The 26,580-nt window shown below is 47.9% G+C and overlaps 1 protein-coding gene across 1 annotated transcript in view; it reads right to left on the reverse strand.

Annotated features, from left to right (window-relative positions):
* Positions 1 to 26,580, reverse strand: part of Dpy (fibrillin-like protein dumpy) — a 101,158-nt gene that overhangs the window by 15,518 nt on the left and 59,060 nt on the right. The window contains 65 exon segments of the mRNA XM_076377252.1: positions 31 to 333; positions 417 to 749; positions 833 to 1,144; positions 1,216 to 1,539; positions 1,624 to 1,941; positions 2,021 to 2,326; positions 2,403 to 2,708; positions 2,792 to 3,101; positions 3,195 to 3,520; positions 3,594 to 3,923; positions 4,038 to 4,355; positions 4,438 to 4,743; positions 4,824 to 5,123; positions 5,215 to 5,541; positions 5,609 to 5,923; positions 5,998 to 6,321; positions 6,388 to 6,699; positions 6,785 to 7,090; positions 7,162 to 7,467; positions 7,534 to 7,863; positions 7,945 to 8,256; positions 8,336 to 8,647; positions 8,720 to 9,028; positions 9,110 to 9,415; positions 9,492 to 9,797; positions 9,877 to 10,200; positions 10,278 to 10,592; positions 10,666 to 10,992; positions 11,269 to 11,586; positions 11,667 to 11,972; positions 12,056 to 12,361; positions 12,419 to 12,745; positions 12,815 to 13,129; positions 13,212 to 13,535; positions 13,616 to 13,933; positions 14,011 to 14,316; positions 14,386 to 14,688; positions 14,767 to 15,096; positions 15,169 to 15,480; positions 15,550 to 15,870; positions 16,116 to 16,433; positions 16,510 to 16,815; positions 16,944 to 17,246; positions 17,318 to 17,653; positions 17,734 to 18,048; positions 18,119 to 18,436; positions 18,507 to 18,818; positions 18,890 to 19,195; positions 19,273 to 19,575; positions 19,718 to 20,041; positions 20,118 to 20,432; positions 20,518 to 20,832; positions 20,911 to 21,231; positions 21,429 to 21,734; positions 21,824 to 22,126; positions 22,203 to 22,529; positions 22,636 to 22,947; positions 23,025 to 23,354; positions 23,581 to 23,898; positions 23,981 to 24,280; positions 24,357 to 24,668; positions 24,853 to 25,170; positions 25,244 to 25,561; positions 25,802 to 26,125; positions 26,217 to 26,534. Of these exon segments, the coding sequence (XP_076233367.1) occupies positions 31 to 333; positions 417 to 749; positions 833 to 1,144; positions 1,216 to 1,539; positions 1,624 to 1,941; positions 2,021 to 2,326; positions 2,403 to 2,708; positions 2,792 to 3,101; positions 3,195 to 3,520; positions 3,594 to 3,923; positions 4,038 to 4,355; positions 4,438 to 4,743; positions 4,824 to 5,123; positions 5,215 to 5,541; positions 5,609 to 5,923; positions 5,998 to 6,321; positions 6,388 to 6,699; positions 6,785 to 7,090; positions 7,162 to 7,467; positions 7,534 to 7,863; positions 7,945 to 8,256; positions 8,336 to 8,647; positions 8,720 to 9,028; positions 9,110 to 9,415; positions 9,492 to 9,797; positions 9,877 to 10,200; positions 10,278 to 10,592; positions 10,666 to 10,992; positions 11,269 to 11,586; positions 11,667 to 11,972; positions 12,056 to 12,361; positions 12,419 to 12,745; positions 12,815 to 13,129; positions 13,212 to 13,535; positions 13,616 to 13,933; positions 14,011 to 14,316; positions 14,386 to 14,688; positions 14,767 to 15,096; positions 15,169 to 15,480; positions 15,550 to 15,870; positions 16,116 to 16,433; positions 16,510 to 16,815; positions 16,944 to 17,246; positions 17,318 to 17,653; positions 17,734 to 18,048; positions 18,119 to 18,436; positions 18,507 to 18,818; positions 18,890 to 19,195; positions 19,273 to 19,575; positions 19,718 to 20,041; positions 20,118 to 20,432; positions 20,518 to 20,832; positions 20,911 to 21,231; positions 21,429 to 21,734; positions 21,824 to 22,126; positions 22,203 to 22,529; positions 22,636 to 22,947; positions 23,025 to 23,354; positions 23,581 to 23,898; positions 23,981 to 24,280; positions 24,357 to 24,668; positions 24,853 to 25,170; positions 25,244 to 25,561; positions 25,802 to 26,125; positions 26,217 to 26,534 (20,487 nt within the window).

A 26,580-nucleotide genomic window follows, 5' to 3' on the forward strand; every position in this document is an offset into this window, starting at 1 on the left:
TCACAAGAGAAGAAACCAAGGAAGACAAACCTTTCAGAGGATTGCAGGAGACAAATGCATTTCCAGTCATGTTTCTGGGACAACTGCACATGGGTAAATGGTTGACTACGTTGCACTCAGCGTTGAATCCACAAGTTCCAACACATGGACTCCTGCATTTATGAAGTATGCAGGCCTCGTCGCGAGCACAGTCCGTGTTGATAACACATTCTGGGCGACAGATCGTATATGGGTCGCCCAGGTAACCTGGCACACAGGTGCAAGTACCATCTCTGCACTGGGCGTTTGGTCCACATGGTGATGGGTTGCATAAGTCTGTCGCAGGCTCGGTTACTGTAACAGGTAGGTCATGGTATACACTCGAAGATAACTTAATAACTAAAAGATTATAGGATTATTCGTATTCTCATCCTTACTGTCTGATTGTGGAACAGGAGAGCAACTGGTGAAGGGGTCACCCGTGTATCCCGCAGGACACGTGCAAGCTGGGGTGTGATTGATAACAGTGCAACGTGCACCGATGCCACAGGATCCTGGGCAAGGGTCTCTGCACCTCTCTCGAATACAAGCTCTATCTGCTGTGCAGTCTGAGTTGATGGAACACTCTGGTCGACAATTAGGTGGCACTCCAATGTAGGTGTTCAGGCAAGTGCAGACTGGGGTGTCTCCAACAGCTTTGCACATTGCGTTTGGACCACAGGGGGATGGTATGCATGGGTCTTTTGGATATTTGTCTTCTGGTTGGGGCACTGTGAAGACCAAGACACAAGACAGTGAAGAAAATCTTAGGATTTATATTCCTCAATATTTTCATTACTGAGAAGCTGCTTACTTGGAGCGGGGAAGCAGTACACAAATGGATCCCCAGTTAATCCATTTCCACAGCTGCAGATGGGGCTGTGGTGGATGACCCTGCATTGAGCATTGCGACCACAAACTCCAGGACAAGGATCTCTGCACTTCTGGTTGATGCACGCGAGATTCGAGTTGCATTCTGAGTTCACAACGCACTCTGGTCTACAGTTTGGTGGAGTTCCCACATACTGGGGCAAACAGGAGCACACAGCTTGACCATTCACATTCTGACATTGACTGTTTGGACCGCAGGGGGATGGATTACACACCTCGCGTTCGTCTTGTTCAACTAGAAAAGATTAATCCATTGTGGACACTCCCAAACGATTATAAATAATTAAAGCAGTCAATTCTACTTACTTGAAGGTATTTTGTACAGACAACTGATGTACGGGTTTCCAGTGTACTGTGGTATACAAGTGCACACAGGTACATTGTTAACAACTTGACAATTAGTGTTCGTGCCACAAGAGCCAGGACAAGGATTCTGACACTTGGACTTGATACACGCCAAGTGGGAGGGACAGTCTGAAGAAATCGTGCACTCTGGTCGACAGCCTTCGTAAGGATTGCCAATGTACTCAGACAAGCAGCTGCAGGTACTAGCATCGTTCTGTTCCCTGCAGATTGCGTTGGCTCCACAAGGAGATGGTTCACAAGGTCGAGGTGTGACCACAGGACTCGCTGTAAGGACACAAGAGGACATTAATTTTTTTGAAGAAACATCCTGTAGATTTTTCAATGGTACCAATAAATGAAGCTACTTACGCAGCTTGGCGTAGCACTGAACGAATGGATCACCAGTGAAATCTCTCAAGCAAGTGCATGCTGGGACATGATTCACGACATGACACTCTGCGTTAGAGCCACAAGAACCAGGACAGGGGTCTCTGCACTTGCGATTAATGCACGCCAAGTGGCTGCTGCACTCACTGTTGGCGATGCACTCTGGCCTGCAGTTCGGAGGCGTTCCAATGAACTCTGGTCGGCAAGAGCAAGATGGGGAATTGTTGATCACTTGACAGACTGCGTTGGGTCCACAAGGTGAAGGTTGACAGGGGTTGGTTGGTGTGACTGGTTCCTCCGCTTTAGAAGAAAGTAACGATTAAACTCTGAATCTCCTAAAAGTGAGAGTGAAGATATAATTGAAGTAGAGGAGACATACGTCTAGGGAAACAGCGGACGAATGGATCTCCAGTGAACACTGAAGGACAACTGCAGATGGGGTTGTGATTGACTACTTGGCAGCGGGCTGAGACGCCACAAGATCCAAGGCACGGGTCTCTACACTTCAAGTTCACGCAGGCCTCGTTCAAGGGACAGTCGCTGTTCACTAGACACTCTGGTCGACAGGCAGGAGGATTTCCTATGTAGCCAGGGGCGCAAGAGCAGACTGCCTGGCCACTGAAGTCCTGGCATCTACTGTTGGGTCCACAGGGCGATGGGTTGCAAGGTTGTACTATTTCTGGGTCTGCAAAGTAAAGCATTTTTATTTTTTCCAGTTCTTCGATGATCTCAGCTAGATTTCTTCTCTCATTATTCTTTACCTTTGACTGGGTAACACGCAGTAAATGCATTTCCAGACATGCCATCCGGACAACTACACATTGGAGTATGATTAATTACGACACACTCTGCTCTCTGGCCACAGACACCAATGCAAGGGTCGAAACACTTGTTGCGGTTGCAGGCCTTGTCCATTGGACAGTCTGGGTTTTGTACACATTCAGGTCGACAGCCATAGTAAGGATCACCGTGATATTCAGGCAGACAACTGCACTGGCCATCGCGACAGACTGCGTTTGCTCCACAGGGTGAGGGATTGCAGGCGTCTTGGGGAGCTGGTAATGCAGCTACAATCACGATTTTATTAGAACCACTCAAGCTAAACTACAATTAGACTCAGAAGAATTTAGATAAAGTAGTGAATGCTTACGAGGAGATTCTAGGAAGCAATTGACAAATGGATCGCCAGTGAAGCCTTTAGGACACGTGCAGACGGCCATGTGGTTCACCACCAGGCACTGTGCACCTGTGCCACAGGACCCAGGACAAGGATCTGTACATTTCTGCCTCAAACAAGCTCTGTCGCTGCTGCACTCCGAATCAATGGTACATTCTGGTCGACAATTTGGCGGGGTTCCTACGTAGTTGTCCATGCACGAGCAACTTGGCAGTTCTGTGTTAGCCAGGACTCTGCAGACGGAGAATGGGCCGCAGGGGGAGGGCACGCAGGGGTTCACTGGCTCAGAGACAACTGGAGAAAGAAAAAATGGATTTTTGTATTTAATATTTCGGGTATGGTTGAGATAAGAATTTTACATCAATCTGGAGAATACTACTGTGGAATTATACTTACTTGGAACCTTGAAGCATCTGACGAAAGGATCTCCCGTTAAATCAGCGTTGCAGCTGCAGATGGGACTATGATTGATCGCCTCGCATCTTGCATTTATTCCACAAATACCAGGACAGGGGTCCACGCATTTCCGGTTCTTGCAAGCGCGATTCGTGGCACAGTCTGAGCTGACTGTACACTCTGGTCTACACATGGGTGGGCTTCCAATGAACGTGGCTAAACACGAGCAAATTGCTTGGCCATTCGACACACGACATTGACTGTTAAGGCCACAGGGCGAAGGGCTACAAGGATCCGCTGGTCTCGCTAGAAGGACATTTGCAATTAGGAAATTATTCGAATTAATTGTCTAGGTTGTTCCTAAAAGAGTGTCACTTACGTTGTTCTTGGACAATGTTGCACTGGACGAAAGGATCGCCAGTGTAACCAGGCTGACAAGTGCAAAGTGGAGCGTGGTTCACTATCTGACAGACTGCATTGTAGCCACAGAATCCTGGGCAGGGGTTCTGACACTTGGACTTAATACAAGCTCTGTCGGCTGTGCAGTCAGAGTTGATGATGCACTCTGGTCTGCAGCCTTCGTAGGGGTTGCCTACGTAATCAGGAAGACATTTGCAAGATGCAGCACCATATTGTTCATTGCACATTGCGTTGGATCCACAGGGAGATGGTACACATGGGGTGAGCTTCGTGCTCGTGTCTTCGATTGCTATGGAATTTTTTTTTTAATTATTCATTCGGGTGTAGAAGGTGTTTGGTTACAGATGGACCAAACACTTTATAAAAGATCTGTTACCAAGGTTTTCACAAAAGAAACACTTACCTGGCCTTGGAACACACTGTACAAATGGATCTCCTTCGAAACCGAAAGAGCACACGCACATCGGCGTGTGACTTATCACTCTACACTCGGAATTCAAGCCACAAGAGCCAGGGCAAGGGTCACGACACTGTTGGTTAATGCAGGCCAAGTGTGTGGAGCATTCACTATTACTAATACACTCTGGCTTGCAATTTGGTGGAGAGCCGAAGTACTGGGGCAAGCAAGAACAAGATGGTGAATCGTTTATCACCTGGCATTGACTATTAGGACCACAAGGCGATGGAACACATGGGTTTTGTTGGACTGATGGTTCTTCCTCTGCGAAATTGATAGATAAAAATGGATGCAGCTGTAGCAAGATCATTAATCAACTTCTGGTCAACTGACTTAAGGTACTCACGTCTTCTGATACACATGGTGAAAGGATTGCCTGTCAGATCTGGGGGACAGCTGCAAATAGGGTTGTGATTCACTACGACACATTCAGCTCTGATACCACAAGTTCCAGGGCAGGGATTAATGCATTTCTGATTGTTGCAGGCCATGTTGGAGGGACAGTCTGAACTGAGGGTACACTCTGGTCTGCAGTTTGGTGGCATGTCCAAGTAGCCAGGGATGCAAGAGCAGACTGCTTGATCGTTTATTTTTCTGCATTGACTGTTAGGTCCACAGGGTGATGGATTGCATGGATCTTGGGGTTTTTGAACTACTAAAAATATCACAAATTAAAAATTGGTAGAGTTCAGTAATTCATCACTCAATTGATAAAGTCAGATAATCCTGTACCTTGCATTGTGGAACAAATTACAAATGCATTGCCTGACGTGCCAGGAGGACAAGTGCACACTGGGACGTGATTCACAACAGAGCACAATGCATTCTGACCACAAGTACCAGCGCATGGGTCGCTACACTTGCTCCTAATGCAAGCTCTTTCTCTTGGACAATCTGAATTCAGGACACACTCTGGTCGACAACCTAACTGTGGGTCTCCTCGATACTCTGGCAAACAAGTGCAGACTCCATTGAGACACTGGGTATTGGGACCACAACTAGCACAGGAATCCACAGGCCTGTCCATCTCGACTAATGAAAAAAAGGTTTCAAAAAGTTATTACCTAAAGAATTCCCCAATCTCCTAAAGAATATTGTCATCAATTAAATATAGAAATCCTACCTATTGCAGGGGAACACCTGACAAAAGGATCACCAGTGAATCCCTCAAGACAATTACAAATTGGGGTGTGGTTTATCACAGAACATTGAGCTCCCACGCCACAGACTCCATCACAGGGGTATTGACACTTCCTCTGAATGCAAGCTTGATTACTAGGACACTCAGAGTTTCGTATGCACTCTGGCCTGCAATTTGGTGGTGTTCCTGTATAGTCAGCTAGACAGGCGCAAGAGGCCTGGCCATTTATGTCTCGACACTCTGAATAGGGTCCACAAGGCGAGGGTGCACATGGGTTCACATATGGTGGGGCAGGTGAGGGTTCTCGAACTGGAAAGAATTTTCGTAAACACATTTGTTAACATCTAAAGAGGAGAATGCAGTAAAAAGGACTTACTTGGCACATCGAAACAAGCAACAAGTGGGTCACCAGTGTAACCAGGCTGACAGGCGCAAATAGCTCTATGGTTGATAGTTTCACATCTCGAATTTGAGCCACAGGATCCAGGGCAAGGGTCACTGCACTTCTGATTGATACAGGCCAGGTTCAAGGCGCACTCAGCGCTAACTGTGCACTCTGGACGGCATGTAGGTGGACTGCTTATGAAGTCGGGCAAGCAAGAGCACACAGACTGTCCATTGATTGCTCTACATTGACTGTTGGGTCCACAGGGTGACGGGTTGCAGGGCCTACTGATTGTCTGATCGACTTCTACAAAGGAATAATTAACCCTAGTAATAGTGAGGCTTGGGTGAAATCCTAGGAGTCTAGGGATCAAAACGTACCTGGCTGCATTGGTGAACATAGGACAAACGCGTTACCAGTGTGTCTAGGGAAGCATTCACAGACTGGTAAATGATTGACAACGTGACACTCGGCGTTTCTGCCACAGATTCCAGGACAGGGGTCCCTACACTTGGTGTTCATACAGGCTTGATTAGAGGGGCAGTCGGAATTTAGGAGACACTCGGGTCGACATCCTTCGTAGGGGTTGCCACGATAATTAGAAATGCAAGCACAGGAGCCTGCACCGTTCAGTTCCTTGCAAACAGCGTTGGAGCCGCAGGGTGATGGGTTGCAGGGGTCAACTGGCATAGGGACTGTCGTGGCTATAAAATTCAACAATTAGGAATAATCGAGTACAACAGGGAAATAAAAATTCACTAAATCCTTACGTTCTCTGAAGACACACTGTGTGAATGGATCACCAGTGTATCCACTCAAGCAAGTACACATAGGGGTGTGACTAACAACGTAACACTCAGCACTGGCACCACAAGACCCAGGACAAGGATCTTTACACTTTTGATTAATGCAGGCCAAGTGACTGGCGCACTCGCTGTTACTGACACACTCTGGTCTGCAGTTGGGTGGGCTACCAGAGAATCCTGGCATGCAGGAGCACGAGGGAGAGTTGTTAATCACTTGACACTGAGAGTTGGGACCACAGGGTGATGGCTGACAGGAATCTACTACAGGCTCCTCATCTGGAAACAAGAAATCTCTATCTTGGTACAAGGGGAAACTTCTATCGACACTGGACTCTTCATCAACAAGACTATGGGCTCTTACAGAATGGAACACATTGAATGAATGGGTCTCCAGTGAAACGCAATGGACAGACGCATATGGGATTATGGTTGACGACGTTGCAGTTAGCTCCAATACCACAAGATCCAGGACAGGGGTTCGTGCACCTCTGATTGCTACAGGCCTCGTTTTGCGAACAATCTGTGCTGACTATGCACTCGGGCCTACAAGTTGGTGGGCTGCCTAAGTATCCTCTGATGCACGAACAGACTGCTTGACCATTCACCACGCGGCACTCGCTATTGGGTCCACAAGGTGTTGGGCTACATGGGTTACTTGGTATCATATCTAACAAAAAAAGAAGCATTACTAGTTATTCTTCCTAAGGGGCAAGCTTTCACCAGAGAGTCTTTGAATACCTTGCAGTGGGGTACACTGACTGAACGCGTTCCCTGTCATGTTCCCAGGGCAACTGCACATGGGCACGTGGTTGATAACCCTACAAAGGGCTCCCACGCCACAGGTTCCAGGACAGGGATCCACGCACTTATTGCGCAAGCAGGCTCTGTCTCTGGGACAGTCTGAGTTTAAGACACACTCGGGTCGGCATCCTAGATATGGGTTTCCTTGGAATTCGGGCGAACACCTACACTCGCCTCTCAGGCATTCCGCGTTGGGGCCACAGGGTGATGGACTACATTCGTCTTCTACTGGTGTTGATGGGGCTGTAAAGTCAAACTAGTCAGTATCCTCTGAAAAGTACTATCTTCATGCAAGAAAGGGGTTCTTACGTGTAGCTGGCAGCAACTGGCAAAGGGTGAATGGGTTCCCAGTGAAACCCTCGGGGCAGTTGCACACAGGGATGTGGTTAACCACCGCGCACAGGGCGCCAGAGCCGCAGGAGCCGGGGCAAGGGTCTCTGCACTTGGTGTTGATGCAGGCCATGTCGCTCTGACACTCGGAGTTGATGGTACACTCGGGCCTGCAGTTCGGAGGCTGGCCAATGTAACCTTCTAGACAGGTACAGGCGGGCGAACCACGGATATTCCTGCACTGGGCGAAGCTACCACACGGGGATGGCACGCAGGGGTCTCTCTCCATTGGGCCAGGGACTGGGGCGGCTAAAAACGGCGATTAGTAGGTGTCAGTGATACCTAACTCTTCTTGTGACAACATTCAGATGGGTGGAGCGTAACGCTTACGTGGAATCGATGCACACAGGGTGAAGGGATCTCCACTGTAACCTGGCATGCAACTACAAATAGGACTATGATTCACGACAACGCATTTGGTGTTCAATCCACAAGGACTAGGACATGGGTTCACGCATTTGTAATCCTGGCAAGCGAGCTGGGTGGGACACTCAGAGCTAGCTACACACTCGGGCCTACATCCAGGTGGGGTGCCAACGTAATTGGGTAGGCAAGAGCACACGGCTTGGCCAGAGACTTCTTTACACTGGCTGTTGGGTCCACAGGGTGACGGGCTACAGACGTTTCCTTTGGGGACTATTACTAGGGAAGAAGTGAAACGGTTAAGTTTGTGCCTTTAGCTGCAACCGAAGAGGATAGGGAGGCTAGCTTTTGAACTTACTATCCATGGTACACACGACAAACGGGTCTCCAGTGAATCCAGCTCGACAAGTACAGAAGGGTTGATGGTTAACCACCGTGCACTCTGCGTTCTGACCGCAGGTTCCAGGACAGGGGTCCTGACACTTATTTCGCATGCACATTTTGTTCGAAGGGCAATCAGGGTTTATGACACACTCGGGTCTGCAGCCTACATACGGGTTGCCGATATACTCGGGGGAACAGTAACAGATTCCAACACCGTCTCGTTCTCTGCACAACGCGTTCGTGCCGCAAGTGCCTTCCGCGCAGGGTGAGGGTTCCGGATCACGAGCTAGAACAATGCAAAAGTAGAGATTAGTCTTGCCCTCATGGTTGGTAGCCCTAACTTCTCCTTTCTTCTTACTTATTACTGAGCAACGTGTGTAAGGGTCGCCAGTGAAGCCAGTAGGGCAAAGGCAGTGGGGCACGTGGTACACCACGTGGCACTCGGCGATCTCTCCGCAGAGACCTGGACAGGGGTCTTTGCACTTCTGTTGCACGCAGGTTTGGTGGCTGGGGCACTCGGAGTTGGCTATGCACTCGGGTTTGCAATTGGGTGGGACTCCTCTGTATTCAGGTAAACATGAGCAAGATGGGGAGTCATTTACTACTTGGCATTGGGCGTATGGGCCGCAGGGTGATGGTTGGCAGGGGTTCGTGGGAACCACTACGTCTCCTAAGGAGAATTCACACGCATTATTGTTTTGTCTTTTACTTTAAAACTGTCTTCCTAGTACTATCTTTATCCCCTTACTGATTATATCGCATCTGATGAAGGGATCTCCCGTGTATCGTTCTGGGCAGGAGCACACAGGGTTGTGATTCACTACCATGCACCTCGCCTGAATACCACAGGTTCCTACACAGGGGTCTCTGCACTTCTGGTTCACGCAGGCTTCGTCTTTGCGACAGTCAGAGCTAATTGTGCACTCTGGCCTGCACAGAGGTGGGGTTCCAAGGTACTCTGGGGCACAGGTGCATACAGGCTGGTCATTGAATTCTCTGCAGATACTATTTGGACCACATGGAGATGGGTTGCAGGGCCTCGTTGTTGATGGGACTGTGTTTAGACGATTTAGGGATAAATAGACTTCATATTTTGTATTAGGATCATTCATAAAGTCTTTGAGTACTACCTTTAACAGGGGAGCACAATACCAAAGCGTTTCCAGCCATTTGGGCTGGACAACTGCACATGGGTATATGGTTGATCACGTTGCATAGGGCGTTTGACCCACACGCTCCAGGGCAGGGGTCTACACACTTGTTTCTGATGCAAGCTCTGTCATTAGCACAGTCTGTGCTGAGTACACACTCGGGTCGACAGCTGACATAGGGGTTTCCAGAGTACTCAGGCAAGCAAGTGCATACTCCATTATTGCACTCTGCGTTAGGACCACATGGAGAGTCTCTGCAGGGATCTCTTACAGGCTCCTCTGTTACTAGAGTACCAGATTTATCAGTGAAGCTATATAACTCGATATTTCTGATATTCCTATGCTTTTAGGACTAATATCTTACTCATTGGTCTTGGTTGACAACTGCTGAAGGGATCTCCCGTGTAACCCTCAAGACACGTGCACACGGGGACGTGGTTGTGGACAGCACAGACACTGTTCAAGCCACAGGAACCAGGACAAGGGTCCTGACACCTCTCGCGAATGCAGGCTTGGTTTCTAGGGCAATCTGCGTTGATAACACACTCTGGGCGACAGTTTGGCGGAGCACCGACGTAACTGACCAAACAGGAGCACGAAGGGGAACCATTGATGTTGCGACATTGGGCGTTGGGACCACAGGGTGAATTTATACAAGGATCTACTGGAGTGTCCATAACAGGGACCGCTAAAATTGGATAATTATTTTATCTTTCTCTTCATCACTACACGTGGACATACTTCTATGAACTTTTTCATGCTTACGTGGACTATAGAAGCAATAAGTGAAGGGGTCACCAGTGTATCCTGCCTTGCAAGTGCAAATAGGACTGTGGTTCACAACCCTACAAGTACTTTGTTGACCACAAGAACCTGGACAAGGGTCCATGCACTTATTATCTCTGCAAGCTAGATTCAATGGGCAATCAGAGCTAACTGTGCACTCTGGCCTGCAATTAGGAGGTGTTCCAGTATAAGTTGGCAGGCAAGAGCAAGTAGCTTGATCGTTCACTTGTCTGCATTGACTGTAGGGTCCACAGGGTGAGGGTTCGCAAGGATTGAGTATCTCTGGTGAAGGCACTGCAAGAAGGAAGATTTCCTCTGTCATCCTCATCATCTATCGTACATAAAAGTCTTTTAGAGTTCGTCTTACGTGGTTCTCTCAAGGGATTACAGTAGACGAAGGGATCTCCAGTGTACCGCTCAAAGCAACTGCAAGTGGCTGCATGGTTGATCACATAACATTGGGCATTTTGACCACAAGTACCTGGACAGGGGTCTCTACACTTGGACCTGATACAAGCTAGGTTAGAAGGACAATCTGAACTAAGGATACACTCGGGTCGACAACCCTCGTAGGGATTGCCTATGTAATCGTTCTGACAAACGCATGATGCTGAGTTCTGCTGGACTCTGCAGACAGCATTGGCTCCGCAAGGTGATGGGGAGCAGGGGTCGGGTCTGCTGACTTCTACGTCGACTGCAAGAGTGGAGAAAGTGAATTTTGGCTTAGAACTTATGTTAATTGACGTGGACAGAAGCAGTAGAATTTTACACGTTCGCTACCATCAGTGATTTCGATTCTTTTTATATTACTCATAGAAGTAGGTGAAGTCTGCTTTTCGAGTTCGTAAAAATGGGTGTCCATAACTCCTTTATACAAGAACACAAGAAAGAAGAATATTCTATACTGTGAATTTTTCTCTCAACCTACATACAATGGTAGCGAACATGTTAAATCTTATAGAATCCTTACATGGCTGTGGTAAACACTGAGTAAACGGATCCCCAGTGTAGCCAGTGTCACAGACACACATGGGAGTGTGACTGACTACCCTACAAATCGCGTTCAAGCCACAGGAGTCCACACAGGGGTCCTGACACCTCTGCCTAATGCAGGCCAACTGATTGGTACACTCGCTGTTACTGACACACTCAGGACGACAGTTCGGAGGTGATCCTATGAAGTCTCGAAGACAGGAGCAGGATGGTTGGTCGTTTATCACTTGACATTCCGCGTTTGGACCGCAAGGAGATGGTTGACAAGGGTTCACTGGAGTCTGTGGCCTCGTTGCTTCAAGAATGAAGAATACTTCATTACTCTACTTGCTTTTATAATTTTAATTTTTAAACTATAATTTATGAAATCCTTACGCATTGGATAACAGCTGACAAAAGGATCGCCAGTCATTCTTTCACGACAGGAGCACACAGGATTGTGGTTCACGACAGTGCAAACTGCATTTATTCCACAGCTTCCAGGGCAAGGGTCACGACACCTCTGATTCGTACAAGCTTCACTCAAGGGACAATCTGAACTGACTACACACTCTGGTCTGCAAGTAGGAGGTGCACCGATGTATCCACTCACGCAGGAGCACACAGCCTGCATGTTATTCTGTCTGCACTGACTATTAGGCCCACAGGGGGATGGGTTGCAAGGGTCACTAACAGCTGTCACTAAAAATATTCAGTAATTTTTTATAGGATCCTCCTTTTTAAAACAACCTGTAGATTCTATTTCTTCAGAATCTTAAACATACCTGGAGCAGGGGAACATAGAACAAAAGCATTTCCTGACATTCCCGAGGGACAACTGCACATGGGTATATGGTTGAAAACATTGCACACTGCACTTTGGCCGCAGATACCAATGCAAGGATCCACGCATTTGTTGTTAACGCACGCTCTAGTCATTGGACAGTCGCTGCTGAGGACACACTCTGGCCTACAGCCAGTGTATGGGTCCCCAGAGTACTCTGGCAGACAAGTGCAAACACCATTGCTGCACTGTGTGTTGGGGCCGCAGGATGCACATGCATCGGTCTCAACCGGGCGACCTATAATCCCTCTAGGTTAATAAAGGGCAAAGGTGACTGTACATAAATTAAGGGAAGGATTCTTACGGTCCAAGACACAGTTGGTGAAGGGATCACCAGTGTAACCAGGTGGACAAGAGCACGTTGGGACATGATTGACCACACTGCACTGTGCCTGAGGTGCACATGATCCAGGACAAGGATCCCTACACCTTTGTTGCATGCAAGCCATATTAGGGGCGCAGTCCGAGTTCAGGGTACACTCTGGTCGACAAGTGGGTGGACTTCCAGTGTAGGTGGCTAGGCAAGAGCAAGAGGGAACTCCACCGATATTTCGACATTCTGAGTAGGCTCCACAGGGAGATGGAATGCAAGGGTCTTTTGGAACCACGTCACTCACAGTGGGTGGAGTCACTAAAATTTGGATCAAGATTAGTACTGTTCTCTTGTTGAAGATAGAAAAGACTCTTCAGCGAGACTCACATGGAATTCTGAAGCAGATCGTGAAGGGGTCACCAGTGTATCCTCTCATGCAACTACATAAAGGTGCATGGTTAATCACCCTGCAGTCAGTATTCTGTCCACAGGACGATGGACACGGATTCACACACTTCTGCCTCACACAAGCTTTATCAGCAGCACATTCTGAACTTGTGACACACTCTGGTCTGCACCCAGGTGGTGAACCAATGTAGGTAGGCAGGCAGGAGCAAACAGCCACCTGGTTGACTACCCTACACTGACTATTTGCACCACACTGAGCATTAGCACAGGGATCGGTCGAGATGACGTCGGACACTGAAGAATATTTTATCAGACAACGTTATAGAAGAATTAAGTAAGCAGGAATCCATGGAAATTTGGGGTGAATTGAACTTACCAATGGGCTGGACAGAGCAATACCGATAGGGATCCCCAGTGAAGCTAGGGTAGCAAGAACAAGTGGCTCTGTGGTTGATAACATTGCACTCTGCGTTGGTCCCACAAGTTCCAGGACATGGGTCCACACACTTAGAATTGATACAGGCTCTAGTGGGCGAACAGTCAGAGTCTAGAACGCACTCTGGCCTGCACCCTTCGTAAGGGTTGCCGAGATAACCAGGGAGGCAAGTGCAAGCCCCTGCATCGTTTCTTTCGGTGCACCTGGCGTTGGGCCCACAGGGCGAGGGCACACATGGGTTCGAGGTTTCTTTTTGGTGTTCAACTAAAATTGACATTAGTGTAGCTTCTAAAACAAGAATTCTAGTAACCACTAAATTATAAAAATATAATAAAGAAGCTTACTGGGTCTGATAGAGCATTGCACGAATGGGTCTCCAGTGAACTCAGGCAAACAGTAGCACATGGGAGTGTGACTGACTGTTCTACATTGTGCATTCACCCCACAGGAACCCATACAAGGGTCCCTGCATTTCTGGTTCACGCATGCCTGATTACTGAGACACTCGCTGTTACTAACGCACTCTGGTCTGCAATTTGGTGGGGAACCAATGAAATCACTTAGGCAAGAGCAAGAAGGAGAGTTTCCTGAGATCTGGCACTGGGCATTGGGCCCACAAGGCGATGGCTGGCAGACGTTTATCGGTTCTTGCGGCAGGGACGCTGCAAGTTCCATTACGCAACCATGTAGATATAATTATTGAATATTTAGCTTCACAATAATCTAGAAAATGACTTACGAAGAGGAGTGCATCTAACGAAAGGATCTCCAGTAAATTCCTCAGGACAGTGGCATATAGGATTGCGATTGGCCACCGTGCAACGAGCCCCCAAACCACAAGTGCCTATGCAAGGGTTCCTGCACTTCTGGTTCGAGCAGATCTCGTTGGGAGGACAATCTGAGCTGACTATGCACTCTGGTCGACAGTTAGGTGGGTTTCCTAAGTAACCTGGGACACAGCTGCAGATCGCCTGGCCATTGTTCGCGCGACACTGACTATTAGGTCCACAAGGTGATGGGGCGCAGGGCGAGGATGGAGTATCAGCTATGGAAAATTAATTCTCATTGAACCTGCTCTTCATATTCGCTCATGAAAAATTCTATAAATATGTACCTAATGCAGGGCGACAGTACGCAAAGGCATTGCCCTCGAAACCTGGCGCGCAACTGCACATTGGTACATGGTTAACCACATTGCACAGTGCGTTGCTCGCACAAGTGCCAATACAAGGGTCTTCACACTTGTTCCTGATGCACGCTCTGTCTCTGGGACAGTCGCTGTTCAGCACACATTCTGGGCGACAGCCTATAGTGGAATCTCCATAGAAATCGGACATACAGGAGCAGATACCATCCTCGCAGAGAGCATTAGGGCCACAAGGAGAAGGATTGCATAGATCTACCTCTGCTGCTGCAACTAGTCAGAGAAGAATAATGTCAGGAAGCACATAATAGGATGAGAAGATGTAGGATCTTTTTGGGAGGAACTACTTACTGGGTCTAACTGGCTGGTTACAGCTACTGAAGGGATCTCCAGTGAAGCCTTCAATGCAAGAGCAAATTGGCACGTGATTGAACACCGAACACTGTGCATTCAGACCACAGGAACCTGGACAAGGGTCCTGACACCTCTCACGGATGCAGGCTTGATTACTGGGGCACTCTGAATTGATGGTACACTCTGGTCTGCAGTTTGGAGGACTGCCGCGGTAGTTTGATAGACAAGTACAAGCTGGAGTCTGTCCTACGTTCTGACAAATTGCGTTTGGACCACAAGGCGAAGGTAGACAAGGGTCTCTTTGCACTACTGGTGAGGTGTCCATTTCTGAAGTATGTGTACAGTTAGAAATGAAAACGTATCGACTGACCATGTAATTTGCAAGATCAATATTCATACCAGGAGCACGGAAGCAAGCAGTGAAAGGATCTCCCGTGAACCCTCCATTGCAGAAGCAAATAGGACTGTGATTAATGACCCTGCAATTGGTGTTCACGCCACAGGAATTGGGACATGGGTCCACACACTTTTGGTTCACGCAGGCTCGAGATAAGGGACAGTCTGTGCTGACCACACACTCTGGTCTACAATTTGGTGGACTGCCCATGTATGCAGGCAGACAAGTACACACTGCTTGGTTGTTGTTCACGCGACATTGGCTGTTCGGTCCGCAGGGCGATGGGTTACAAGGATCAGCTACCACGTCAGCTTCTAAAAGGGTACAGGATTTATCTAAATCGTTCTTGCGTGGGAGTTAAATGAAAGTCAAATCGTTCTTACGATTCACTGGATTGAGGCTGCAGAATCTGAAAGGATCTCCAATGTATCCTTGAATGCACGTGCACATGGGAGCATGCAACACAGCGCGACACATTGCGTTCTGTCCACAAGCTCCAGGACAAGGGTCTTGACACTTCGATCTCACGCAAGCGAGATCTGAAGGACAGTCTGAGTTCACGACGCATTCTGGTCTACAACCATCGTAAGGATTCCCGATATAGTCCTGCTGGCAGGAGCACGTGGCTGCGTTTCCTGATACTCTGCATACTGCGTTTGAGCCGCAAGGGGATGGAGAGCAAGGTGTGGGTCTTTCGTCTGCGACTGTAACGGGGGATAATTAATTAAATAATAGAAAATGAGGTTACGTAAGCCTTGAGGCTTCTAATCAAAGCTGGAACACAAAGATAGGGTCACTCAAAATTGAAACAGAAAAAATGGAATTCAGGAAGTTGAAAATAATATATGAGAAAATTTTGAATAATTTGGGAGCTTGAATTTTGGGGAAATAATGACTCCACATGTTGGAGTGATCCCACCTTCGTGTGCTGAGGTTCAAGGCAACTTACTTGGAACGGGGGTACACTGAATAAATGGATCTCCAGTGAATCCTGAGCGACAGGAGCAAATGGGAGTATGACTGAACACACTACAATCTGCGTTCGCTCCACACAGACCAGGGCAAGGGTCTCTGCACTTCTGGTTCATGCAAGCTTCACGAGTAGAACAGTCATTGTTCGCAACACATTCAGGTCTGCAGTTTGGTGGTGAGCCTGAGAAGTTTGGCAAACAGGAACACGCAGGGGCTTCGTTCACCACTTGGCACTGTGCATTGGGACCGCAGGGCGATGGATAGCACGGGTTTATTGGCCTTGGAGGCTCTTCCACTGAAGAATTAGAGGAACAAGAATAATTTTAAGAAGCGTTCTTCTTGAAACCACGTGTCTCTTTTAAATTTCTCACCTAAAATAGTGCACCCAGTGAATGGATCACCAGTCATGCTAGGAGGACATCTGCAAATGGGGTTGTGATTAACGATGGAGCACTCTGCATTCAGACCACAAGATCCTGGGCAAGGATCTCTGCATTTCTGATTAATACAAGCCCTTGTCAGCTCGCAGTCCGAGCTGACGACACACTCTGGCCTACATGTGGGTGGATTTCCTATAAATCCTTCGACACACTTGCATACTGCGATTCCGTTCACTTCTTGGCAGTGACTGTTTGGTCCACAGGGTGATGGGTTGCAAGGAGTCAGTACTGTCGCGTCTTTTAATAGAATGGAAGATTTGAGTATCATAATTTGAAGCAGAAGATTAACACATTCGAGATCGATAGTAAAATTGCATCTATCTCGAATATGTTAAAATAAATCAGAAAAATATTCGATAGTATACCCTGCACTGGGGAACAAGATACAAAAGCGTTCCCAGACATCCCCACAGGACAACTGCACATAGGGACGTGGTTGATAGTCTGGCATTCTGCGTTCTGACCACAAGTTCCCAGACAAGGATCCACACATTTGTTCCTCATACATGCTCTGTCACGAGAGCAGTCATTATTCAAGACACACTCTGGTCGACAACCAGTGTATGGGTCGCCTTGGTATTCTGGCAAGCAAGTGCATCGACCACCATCGCGACAAAGTGTATTCGGACCGCAAGGTGAAGGATTGCATGGGTCTCTTGGCTCCTCAGCTATATGGGAATCAGAAACAGTTATTGACAGTCGGGAAACTTGATGAACTGTAGAAGAAAAAGTCTCTCACATAAAATGGGTCTCAGTAAACAGTTGCTGAATGGGTCTCCAGTGTATCCCTCAGGGCAAGAACAAATTGGGACATGGTCTAGAACACTGCACCTAGCTCCAACTCCGCAAGACCCAGGACAGGGATCCATGCACTTCTCTCGAATGCAGGCCATGGCACTGGGACACTCTGCGTTTATAGTGCACTCTGGCCTGCAGTTTGGTGGGACACCGATGTATCCAACTGAGCAGGAGCAAGATGGATTGCCTCCGACATTTCTACACTGAGAATACGGTCCACAAGGAGAGGGCAGACATGGGTCTTGCTGTACAGGTGGTAGAGGTTCTGGTGGAGGACCTGCGAGGTTCCAAAGTGGATATAATTCTCACCAAGGATTCTTCGTAAAAAATTATTCAAGAATTTATAGAAATACACACGTGGAGCAGGGAAGCAAATACTAAACGCATCCCCAGTGTAATCTTGTCGACAAGAGCATATTGGATTGTGATTGATGACTCTGCAGATCGCGTTTCTTCCACAGGTCTCAGGGCAAGGGTCAATGCACCTCTGGTTCACACACGAGCGATCAGAGGGACATTCTGCACTCGCCACGCACTGTGGTCTGCATCCAGGGGGCGAACCCATGTACTCTGGCAAACAGGAGCAAACTGCTTGTCCATTATTCTCTCTACAGACGCTGTTGGGTCCACAAGGCGATGGTTGGCAGGGGTTTGTTACACTTGGCAGAGTTTCTATCGAACAAGACATCGCTGTAAGCTTCTGGAGATCAGCTGACCATTAGAGAAAATTCCCTTGACCTACCTATTTCTTCGCGACAGTATCTGAAAGGGTCCCCAGTGAACCTAGGCAAGCAACTGCAAGTTGCCAAGTGATTGATCACCTGGCAAACTGCGTTGGGGCCACAGGTGCCTGGGCAAGGGTCCTCACACTTGAATCTGACGCAGCTCTTGCTGGGGACGCAGTCAGTGTTTATGACACATTCAGGTCGACAGCCTTCGTAAGGGTTCCCCAAGTACCCTGGTATGCAGGAGCAAGAACCCACGCCATTCCTGTCTTTGCATTGCGCATTTGCTCCGCAAGGGGAAGGCACGCAGGGCTGGGGTATGTACATCGGGATGACTACAAAAGGATCAATGGTGAATCAAACCACGTCGACTGATGAATCAATCTGAGTTTGATAAAGGCTTACGCTGTTCTGTGACACACTGGGTGAATGGATCCCCAGTGTACCCAGGTGAACAAGTACACATGGGCGTGTGGGAGACGGTGCGACATACAGCGTTGGTGCCACAAGAGCCTGGACAAGGATCTCTACACTTCTGATTGATGCAAGCCATGTCATTGGGACACTCGTTGTTGCTTATGCACTCTGGCCTGCAGTTGGGAGGCGAGCCAGAGAACTCTGGCAGACAGGAGCAGGATGGAGAGTCGTTGATCACTTGGCATTGAGCGTTTGGACCACAGGGGGATGGTTCGCAAGGGTTCACGGGTTCCATGAACGCTGAAATAGAACCTTGTTGAAACCTGCACTTCAATCTAAGAAAAACGCTTCCATTTGACTAAAATATTTACGTCTCTCGATGCATCTGACGAAAGGATCTCCAGTTAACCCTGCAGAACAGCTGCAAATAGGATTATGGTTCACTACTTGGCAGGTTGCCCTGATTCCACAAGTGCCAGTGCAAGGGTCCCTGCATTTTTGATTCACACAGGCCTCCGTTGGTCCACAGTCAGTGCTCAAAGTGCACTCTGGCCTGCAGGTGGGCGGAATACCGATGAAGCTAGGGATGCAAGTGCATACAGCCTGACTGTTCACCTCTCTGCACTGACTGTTTGGTCCACAGGGTGATGGGCTGCAGGGTCTTAGCACCACGGGGTCTGGTAAGGACGCAGAGGGTGGTTAATCATCTTCAAATTCTCGAAATTCATTGCTAATCTTAAAAAAGTTGCAGTACCTCTAACTGGAGAGCAAGATATGAATGCATTTCCTGTCATTCCAACAGGACAACTGCACATGGGCACATGGTTGTACACGTTACAGGTTGCACTCTGACCACAGGTGCCTGTGCATGGATCCACGCACTTATTGCGCAGGCAAGCTCTGTTTTGAGGACAGTCGGTGTTCAGAATACACTCTGGACGACAACCCAGGTAGGGGTTGTCAGTGTAGCCTGGCAGACAGGTGCATACGCTGTTGTCGCACTGTGCATTTGCACCACAGGGCGAAGGATTGCAGGGGTCTTTGGGTGCTGGTTGGACTTCGACTGCAATCGCGGGAGAAAATATTAATTATGATTGCATTCTAATGAGGGAATATTGGTGACTGATATTTCATCACTCATCGATGTCCCCTTATAAGAGCACAAGTCCTTAGAAGATTTTTATCAAGAAGACTCTTACTCGGGGCAGGGGAGCAGCCGCTGAAAGGATCCCCAGTGAAACCCTCCAGACAGGAGCACATGGGGACATGGTTGAACACTGTGCATCTCGCTGACAGGCCACAAGACCCAGGACAGGGGTCAGTACACCTCTGCCTGATGCAGGCCTTATTGCTGGGGCAGTCAGAGTTCACAGTACACTCTGGTCTACAGTTTGGCGGGCTGCCGAAGTAATTGGCTAAGCAGGAACAAGACGGTGCACCGCCAATGTCTCGACACTCGGAATAGGGACCACAGGGAGAAGGAACGCAGGGGTTCTGAGGTAGATCGGAAAACGTAGGTTGCTCTGCGAAAGCCATGAAAAAATAATTATAAAATTGCTTCTACTTTCAGGAACATGAATAGTGTTTAGAAAAACTTACGTAGGAGAGGGAAACACCTAGTGAAAGGGTTGCCAGTGTTTCCTTCCTTGCAGGTACAAATTGGACTGTGGTTAACGACTAGACAGTTGGTGTTCTGCCCACACGGCTGTGGACAGGGGTTCACGCACTTCTGATTCACGCAGGCACGGTTCGAGGGACACTCTGAGCTCACAACGCACTCGGGACGACACGAGGGAGGACTTCCGCTGTACTCGGGGAGGCAGGAACACACAGCGTTTCCGGATACCACGCGGCATTGACTGTTTGGGCCGCAGGGCGATGGGACGCAAGGGTCTGTTGGATCTTTGACTACGTCTGGGGAGAAAAGTGATATAGAAATAAGGGGCACTTGATTAGGGAGATTCTTTTGCAAGTTTTGCTGCAGTTCAGTATACTTTACCAGGTGCTCGGGCAGGTAGACAGTACCCGAAGGGATCTCCAGTGAATCCAGGATTGCAAGTGCAAACAGGAGAATGATTAATCACTTGGCAGACAGCGTTCTGGCCACATGTTCCTGGACACGGGTCCTGACACCTGTTTCTCATGCAAGCTAGGTTCGAAGGACAGTCTGAACTGACTGTGCACTCTGGTCTGCACCCTTCGTAGGGATTGCCAATGTACTCGGGTAAACAAGAGCAAGAACCTACACCATTCTGCTCTTTACAGATGGTGTTTGAGCCACAGGGCGATGGTGAGCATGGAGAAACAGTTACTCCTGAAGGGAGACAGAGAATAAAGTTAGAGAATAATCAAAGTAGGGTACTCGAAGCCTAGTCAACTCAAGATTTCTTACTGTCGTCGAACTGGTAGCATTGTGTGAAGGGGTCTCCAGTGTAGCCAGTGAAGCAGACACACATGGGCGTGTGGCTCACCACACGACACTCAGCGTTAGCTCCACAAGAGCCAGGACAAGGATCCCTGCACTTCTGGTTAATGCAAGCGAGCTGACTCTCGCATTCGCTGTTGCTGATGCACTCAGGTCGACAATTGGGTGGGGAACCAACGAATCCTGGCATGCAAGTGCAGGATGGGGAATCGTTCGCTACTTGGCAGAGGGCATTGGGTCCACAGGGTGAAGGTTTGCACACGTTTATAATCTCAGGCTTCGTGTCCACTAAAAAATGTATGTATCAGTAAAGCTAGTTAGTTGGGGGAAAAGAGATTATTCATTGACCTTTAGAAGGCTGGAAGCCACAGTAGTTCGAGCTTAGATAAATCAGACGTGAAGTAGGTGTACTAGTTTTTGAGAAAAAAATCTACTGACTTACACCAGCTTTCTAAAGGATGGATAAAGGTTTGAAGATCTCTTACTGATAGGTTCACATCTGACGAAAGGATCTCCAGACAGTCCAGCAGGACAACTACAGATGGGATTATGGTTTATGACCTGACATTGTGCTCTAATGCCACAGCTTCCAGTACAAGGGTTCACACACTTGAGGTTGCTGCAGGCCTCGGTCCTAGGACAGTCTGAACTGACCACACACTCTGGTCTGCAGGATGGAGGACTTCCCAAGTACCCAGGGACGCAAGAGCAAACTGCCTGTCCATTGACAGGGCGACACTGACTGTTTGGACCGCAATGGGATGGATTGCATGGTGTTTGTGGGACCAATTCTATAGGCAAAAGTATAGTAGAAGATTGTGGAAGTGTACTTAGCGATCCAGTGACTGAATATCATTATTTAAGTAGTGTCTTTTTCTACCTTGAACTGGAGAACAGAACACAAAAGCGTTTCCACTCATTCCTGGCGAGCAACTGCACATAGGAACGTGGTTGAAGACATTGCAGACAGCATTCTGCCCACAAGTGCCTACACAAGGGTTAGTGCACTTGTTGCGGACACAAGCTTGATTCAGGGGACAATCTGTGTTGAGAACACACTCTGGTCGACAGCCTACGTTAGGATCGCCCTTATACTCTGGCAAACAAGTGCAGATACCATTGTTGCATTCTGCGTTGGGTCCACAGGGTGATGGATTACAGGGGTCATCTGAGATCGCTGGTTCTAGAAGAGGAAAAGAGTCCAGTGTAGATGGCTGATAGTGGGACTTGAGCTACAAGGTTTAGAAGAAGTATCTTACGTTGAGGAGGCTTTGGATAACAATTGGTGAAGGGATCTCCAGTGTAACCTTCGATACAGCTGCAAATTGGGACATGGTTCATCACGTTGCACTGAGCAAACACTCCACAGGAACCTGGACAGGGGTCTCTACACTTCTCCCTCATACAAGCTTGACTAGGAGGGCAGTCAGAGTTCACTGTACATTCTGGTCGACAGTTGGGAGGACTGCCAATGTAATTTTGTAGACAGGAGCAGGAAGGTATGCCATTAATGTCGCGGCACTCTGCATTTGCACCACAAGGCGAGGGAACACATGGATTTAAGGGAATCACTGCTGTAGGGAGTTCTAAAAACAATTAATAAGTCTCATTAACACTTCAAGTCTTGATTATGGAATGAGTAATCTGGAGACTGAGACTCTCGTCTCTTTAAGATCAAAGGAGCTTCCTCACCTGGCATAGGGAAGCACCTAGTAAATGGATCACCAGTGAATCTAGGCTTGCAAGCACAGATAGGACTATGATGGATCACGTTGCAGTCAGCTTCCAGTCCACAAGGACCAGGACAAGGATTCCTGCACTTCTGATTGACACAGGCCAAGTTAGAAGGGCATTCTGAGCTGACTACACACTCTGGCCGACAGCCTGGAGGAGAACCAGTATACTCTGGCAGACAGGTACACACTGCCTGGTCGTTGACTACCTGACAGCGACTGTTTGGTCCACAAGGTGATGGGGAACATGGGTCTCTCCTGTCTTCGACAACTATGAAGGGAAAATCTATTGTAGAAACCCCAAAATTAGAGTCCCAAGGAACTAGGTATGAAAAAATCTGAGCTTACTAGGTCCTAGTGGCATCGGTTGACAGAATTGGTACGGTTGGCCAGTGTAGCCAGGTAAACAGGTGCAAGTGGGCAAGTGGTTGACTACTTGACACTCAGCATTAGTACCACAGGCGCCAGGACAAGGGTCCTGACACTTGGACCGAATGCAAGTGCGAGTAGCCACACAGTCAGAGTTCATGACACACTCTGGGCGACATCCTTCGTAGGGATTGCCAATGTAATCGGGTAGACAGGTGCAGGAGCCTACTCCATTCTGCTCTTTGCAGACTGCGTTTGAGCCACAGGGGGATGGCGTACAGGGGGTGGAGAGAACTGAGACTATTTCGGCTAAAATGTGAAATTAATCTTCAATCTCTGCTCACAGAGATGTTGTAGTAGAGATGTACAGCAACCCAAAAATTTTGGGTACTCAATATTTGGAACTCATTCTGCGATTTAAGAATATTAGCAAGATACTTTGGACACCTCGAACCCAAGAAAAATTCTTGACCCGATATTTTTAAGTTCCCACACACCTCTATCTTCTATTAAAAACTTCAAATTAATATCTTACGCTGTCTGGCAACACACGTAACGAAAGGATCCCCCTGATAGCCCTCAGAGCACACGCACATCGCGGTGTGACTCACAACACGACACTCAGCGTTGGCTCCACAGGACCCAGGACAAGGATCCCTACACTTATTATTTATGCAAGCCAACTGGGTTGCACACTCGCTGTTGCTGATGCACTCAGGTCTACAATTTGGTGGGGCTCCAATGAACTCAGGCAAACAGGAGCAAGAAGGCGAGCCATTATTCACTTGGCAGAGAGCATTGGGTCCACAGGGTGATGGTTGGCAAGGGTTGATAGGTGTTGGTGGTTCCTCCACTGTAAGGGCGGAAACTTGTTTGATAATACTATCACTTAGCAAGGGGAACATTAAGATTGTCTAATAGTAAACTGATCTCACATCTGGGCTCGCATCTCAGGAAAGGATCGCCAGTGAAGCCAGGTGGACAGCTGCAAATGGGATTATGATTGACCACTTGACACTGTGCTCTGACACCACAAGTGCCAGCACAGGGATTTGTGCATCTTTGGTTGCTGCAAGCCTGATTCTGCGGACAGTCAGAGCTGACAGAACACTCAGGTCTGCAAGAAGGAGGCGTGCCAATGAAACTGTTCACGCAACTGCATACTGCTTGCTCGTTAACTACTCTGCAGACACTATTGGGTCCACAGGGAGATGGGTTGCAAGGGTCTTCGGGTCCTGAAATGGGCAAAGATGAATCTAGGGTCTTCTAATTCTTTTAATTAGAATAATTGGAAATTTGAAGTTTGTATACCTCTGCTTGGATGACAAGAAACGAATGCATTTCCTGTCATTCTAGGCAGGCAGCTGCATATGGGAATATGGTTGTAGATGTTGCACTGTGCATTTTGACCACAGGTTCCAGGGCAGGGGTCAACACACTTGTTACGAATGCAGGCTTGAGAGAGGTTACAGTCACTGTTCAGAACACATTCTGGTCGACAACCAGTATAGGGGTCTCCCTGATACTCTGGTAGGCAGGAACAACTACCCCCTTCGCAGAGAGCGTTAGGACCACAGGGTGAAGGGTTGCAAGGGTCCGCGGGTATAACAGGCGCTTCTATCGCTGTGGTATTGAGAAAGTCTTATTAGATTCTAATCAGTAAACTTTCGTATATTAAAAGTTCTTATTTTTTGTACTTTGTAGATTTATTATAAACTTACAAAGTTTCACAAAATTCAGAATTTTCAGGGTACCAAAGTTCCCTTATAAGAAATCTCTAAAATAAAAATCTCTAAACTCTGCTTACGTCTTGGATAACAATTCGTGAATGGATCTCCAGTGAATCCCTCAGGACAAACACAGGTTGGAGTATGATTAATAACGCTGCAAGTAGCCGAGACTCCACAGGATCCCGGACAGGGATCTCTGCATCGTTCATTTATGCAGCTCTGACTTCTGGGACAATCGGAATTAACAGAACACTCTGGTCTACAATTCGGAGGGCTACCTATGTAAGATGCTTGGCAAGAACAAGAGGGTGCTCCCCCAATATCTCTACACTCTGCGTAAGGTCCACATGGAGAAGGCACACAAGGATTCTGAGATACTGGGCCAGGAGCAGGTCCTGAAAGAAAGAATTTTATAACGTGTATCCTAATCGCGACAAGATTGCCCTAATTAGCTTCATCGGATCTTACTTGGCACAGGGAAGCACACACTGAAAGGATCTCCCGTGTAGCCTGACCTGCAACTGCAGATAGGGCTGTGATTCATCACCCTGCAGTTCGTGTTCGATCCACAGGGCTGAGGACAGGGATTGACACATTTGTTGTTAACACAAGCCCTGTTAGTGGGACAGTCTGAGCTCATGATACATTCGGGATGACAGCCAGGGGGCGAACCCATGTACTCGGGCAGACAGGAGCAAACTGCTTGCCCATTATTTTCTCTGCACAGGCTGTTGGGTCCACAGGGCGACGGTTGACAGGGATTGGCTGGTCTAAGCGCAGTGGGGTCTAATCATAGAAAGGAAAGTAGAGTTTGATACCAGTCAAAGAGTTAATATTTAACCTAGTCGTATCAAGATAGGGCTACTCAGAGAGCCACTCTGAGTTGAAATATGGATTTTCAAGAATTTGAATTAGATACTTGAAGATTTCAGAATTTAAGGATTTGAAAAATTGAAATATATTGGGAAGATGGTATCAGCGTCTCTGAGTAACCCCACCTTAGTTTGCTATATTTTAATCAATTACCAGATAATGGGGTGGGGTTGCAGTATCTGAAAGGATCACCAGTGAATCCAGACATACAAGTGCACGCAGGTGAGTGATTGATCACCTGGCAAATTGCGTTCTGACCACACGTGCCTGGACAGGGGTCCTGACACTTGGATCTAACGCAAGCCAAGTTCGACACACAGTCAGAGTTCACGGTACACTCTGGTCGACATCCTTCATATGGGTTTCCGATATAATCTGGCAAACAGGTGCAAGCACCTGCGCCATTCTGCTCTTTGCAAACAGCGTTTGCTCCACAGGGCGATGGTGTACAGGGTGACACATTATCGAAAATCGTCGCTACAAGGAAATACAGCCAAAATGAAGTGTCTATAATTTCGAGAACAAAATGTGAGTCTAACTTGCAAGAATGGTGATATTAATAGCTTACGTTGTTGCAAGATGCACTGGGTGAATGGATCTCCAGTGTAGCCACTCATGCAAACACACATGGGCGTGTGACTTACTACTCTGCATTCTGTGTTCGAGCCACAGGCTCCAGGACAAGGGTCTCTACATTTCTGGTTCAAGCAGGCGAGATTATCTCCGCACTCGCTGTTACTAACACACTCTGGTCTGCAGCTAGGTGGTGCTCCAATAAAATCAGGAAGACAAGTGCAAGAAGGTGAGTCGTTTACCACACGACATTGTGCGTTTGGTCCACAAGGAGATGGTTGACAAGGGTTCAGGGGCACAACTGGTGTATCCACTATTAAACGAGATTAGAATTAAAAAGCTGTTCACATTTCTTCTGA

The sequence above is a fragment of the Calliopsis andreniformis genome, chromosome 4 (genome assembly GCF_051401765.1).
Source record: "Calliopsis andreniformis isolate RMS-2024a chromosome 4, iyCalAndr_principal, whole genome shotgun sequence".
In the NCBI taxonomy this organism is placed as follows: Eukaryota; Metazoa; Arthropoda; class Insecta; order Hymenoptera; family Andrenidae; genus Calliopsis; species Calliopsis andreniformis.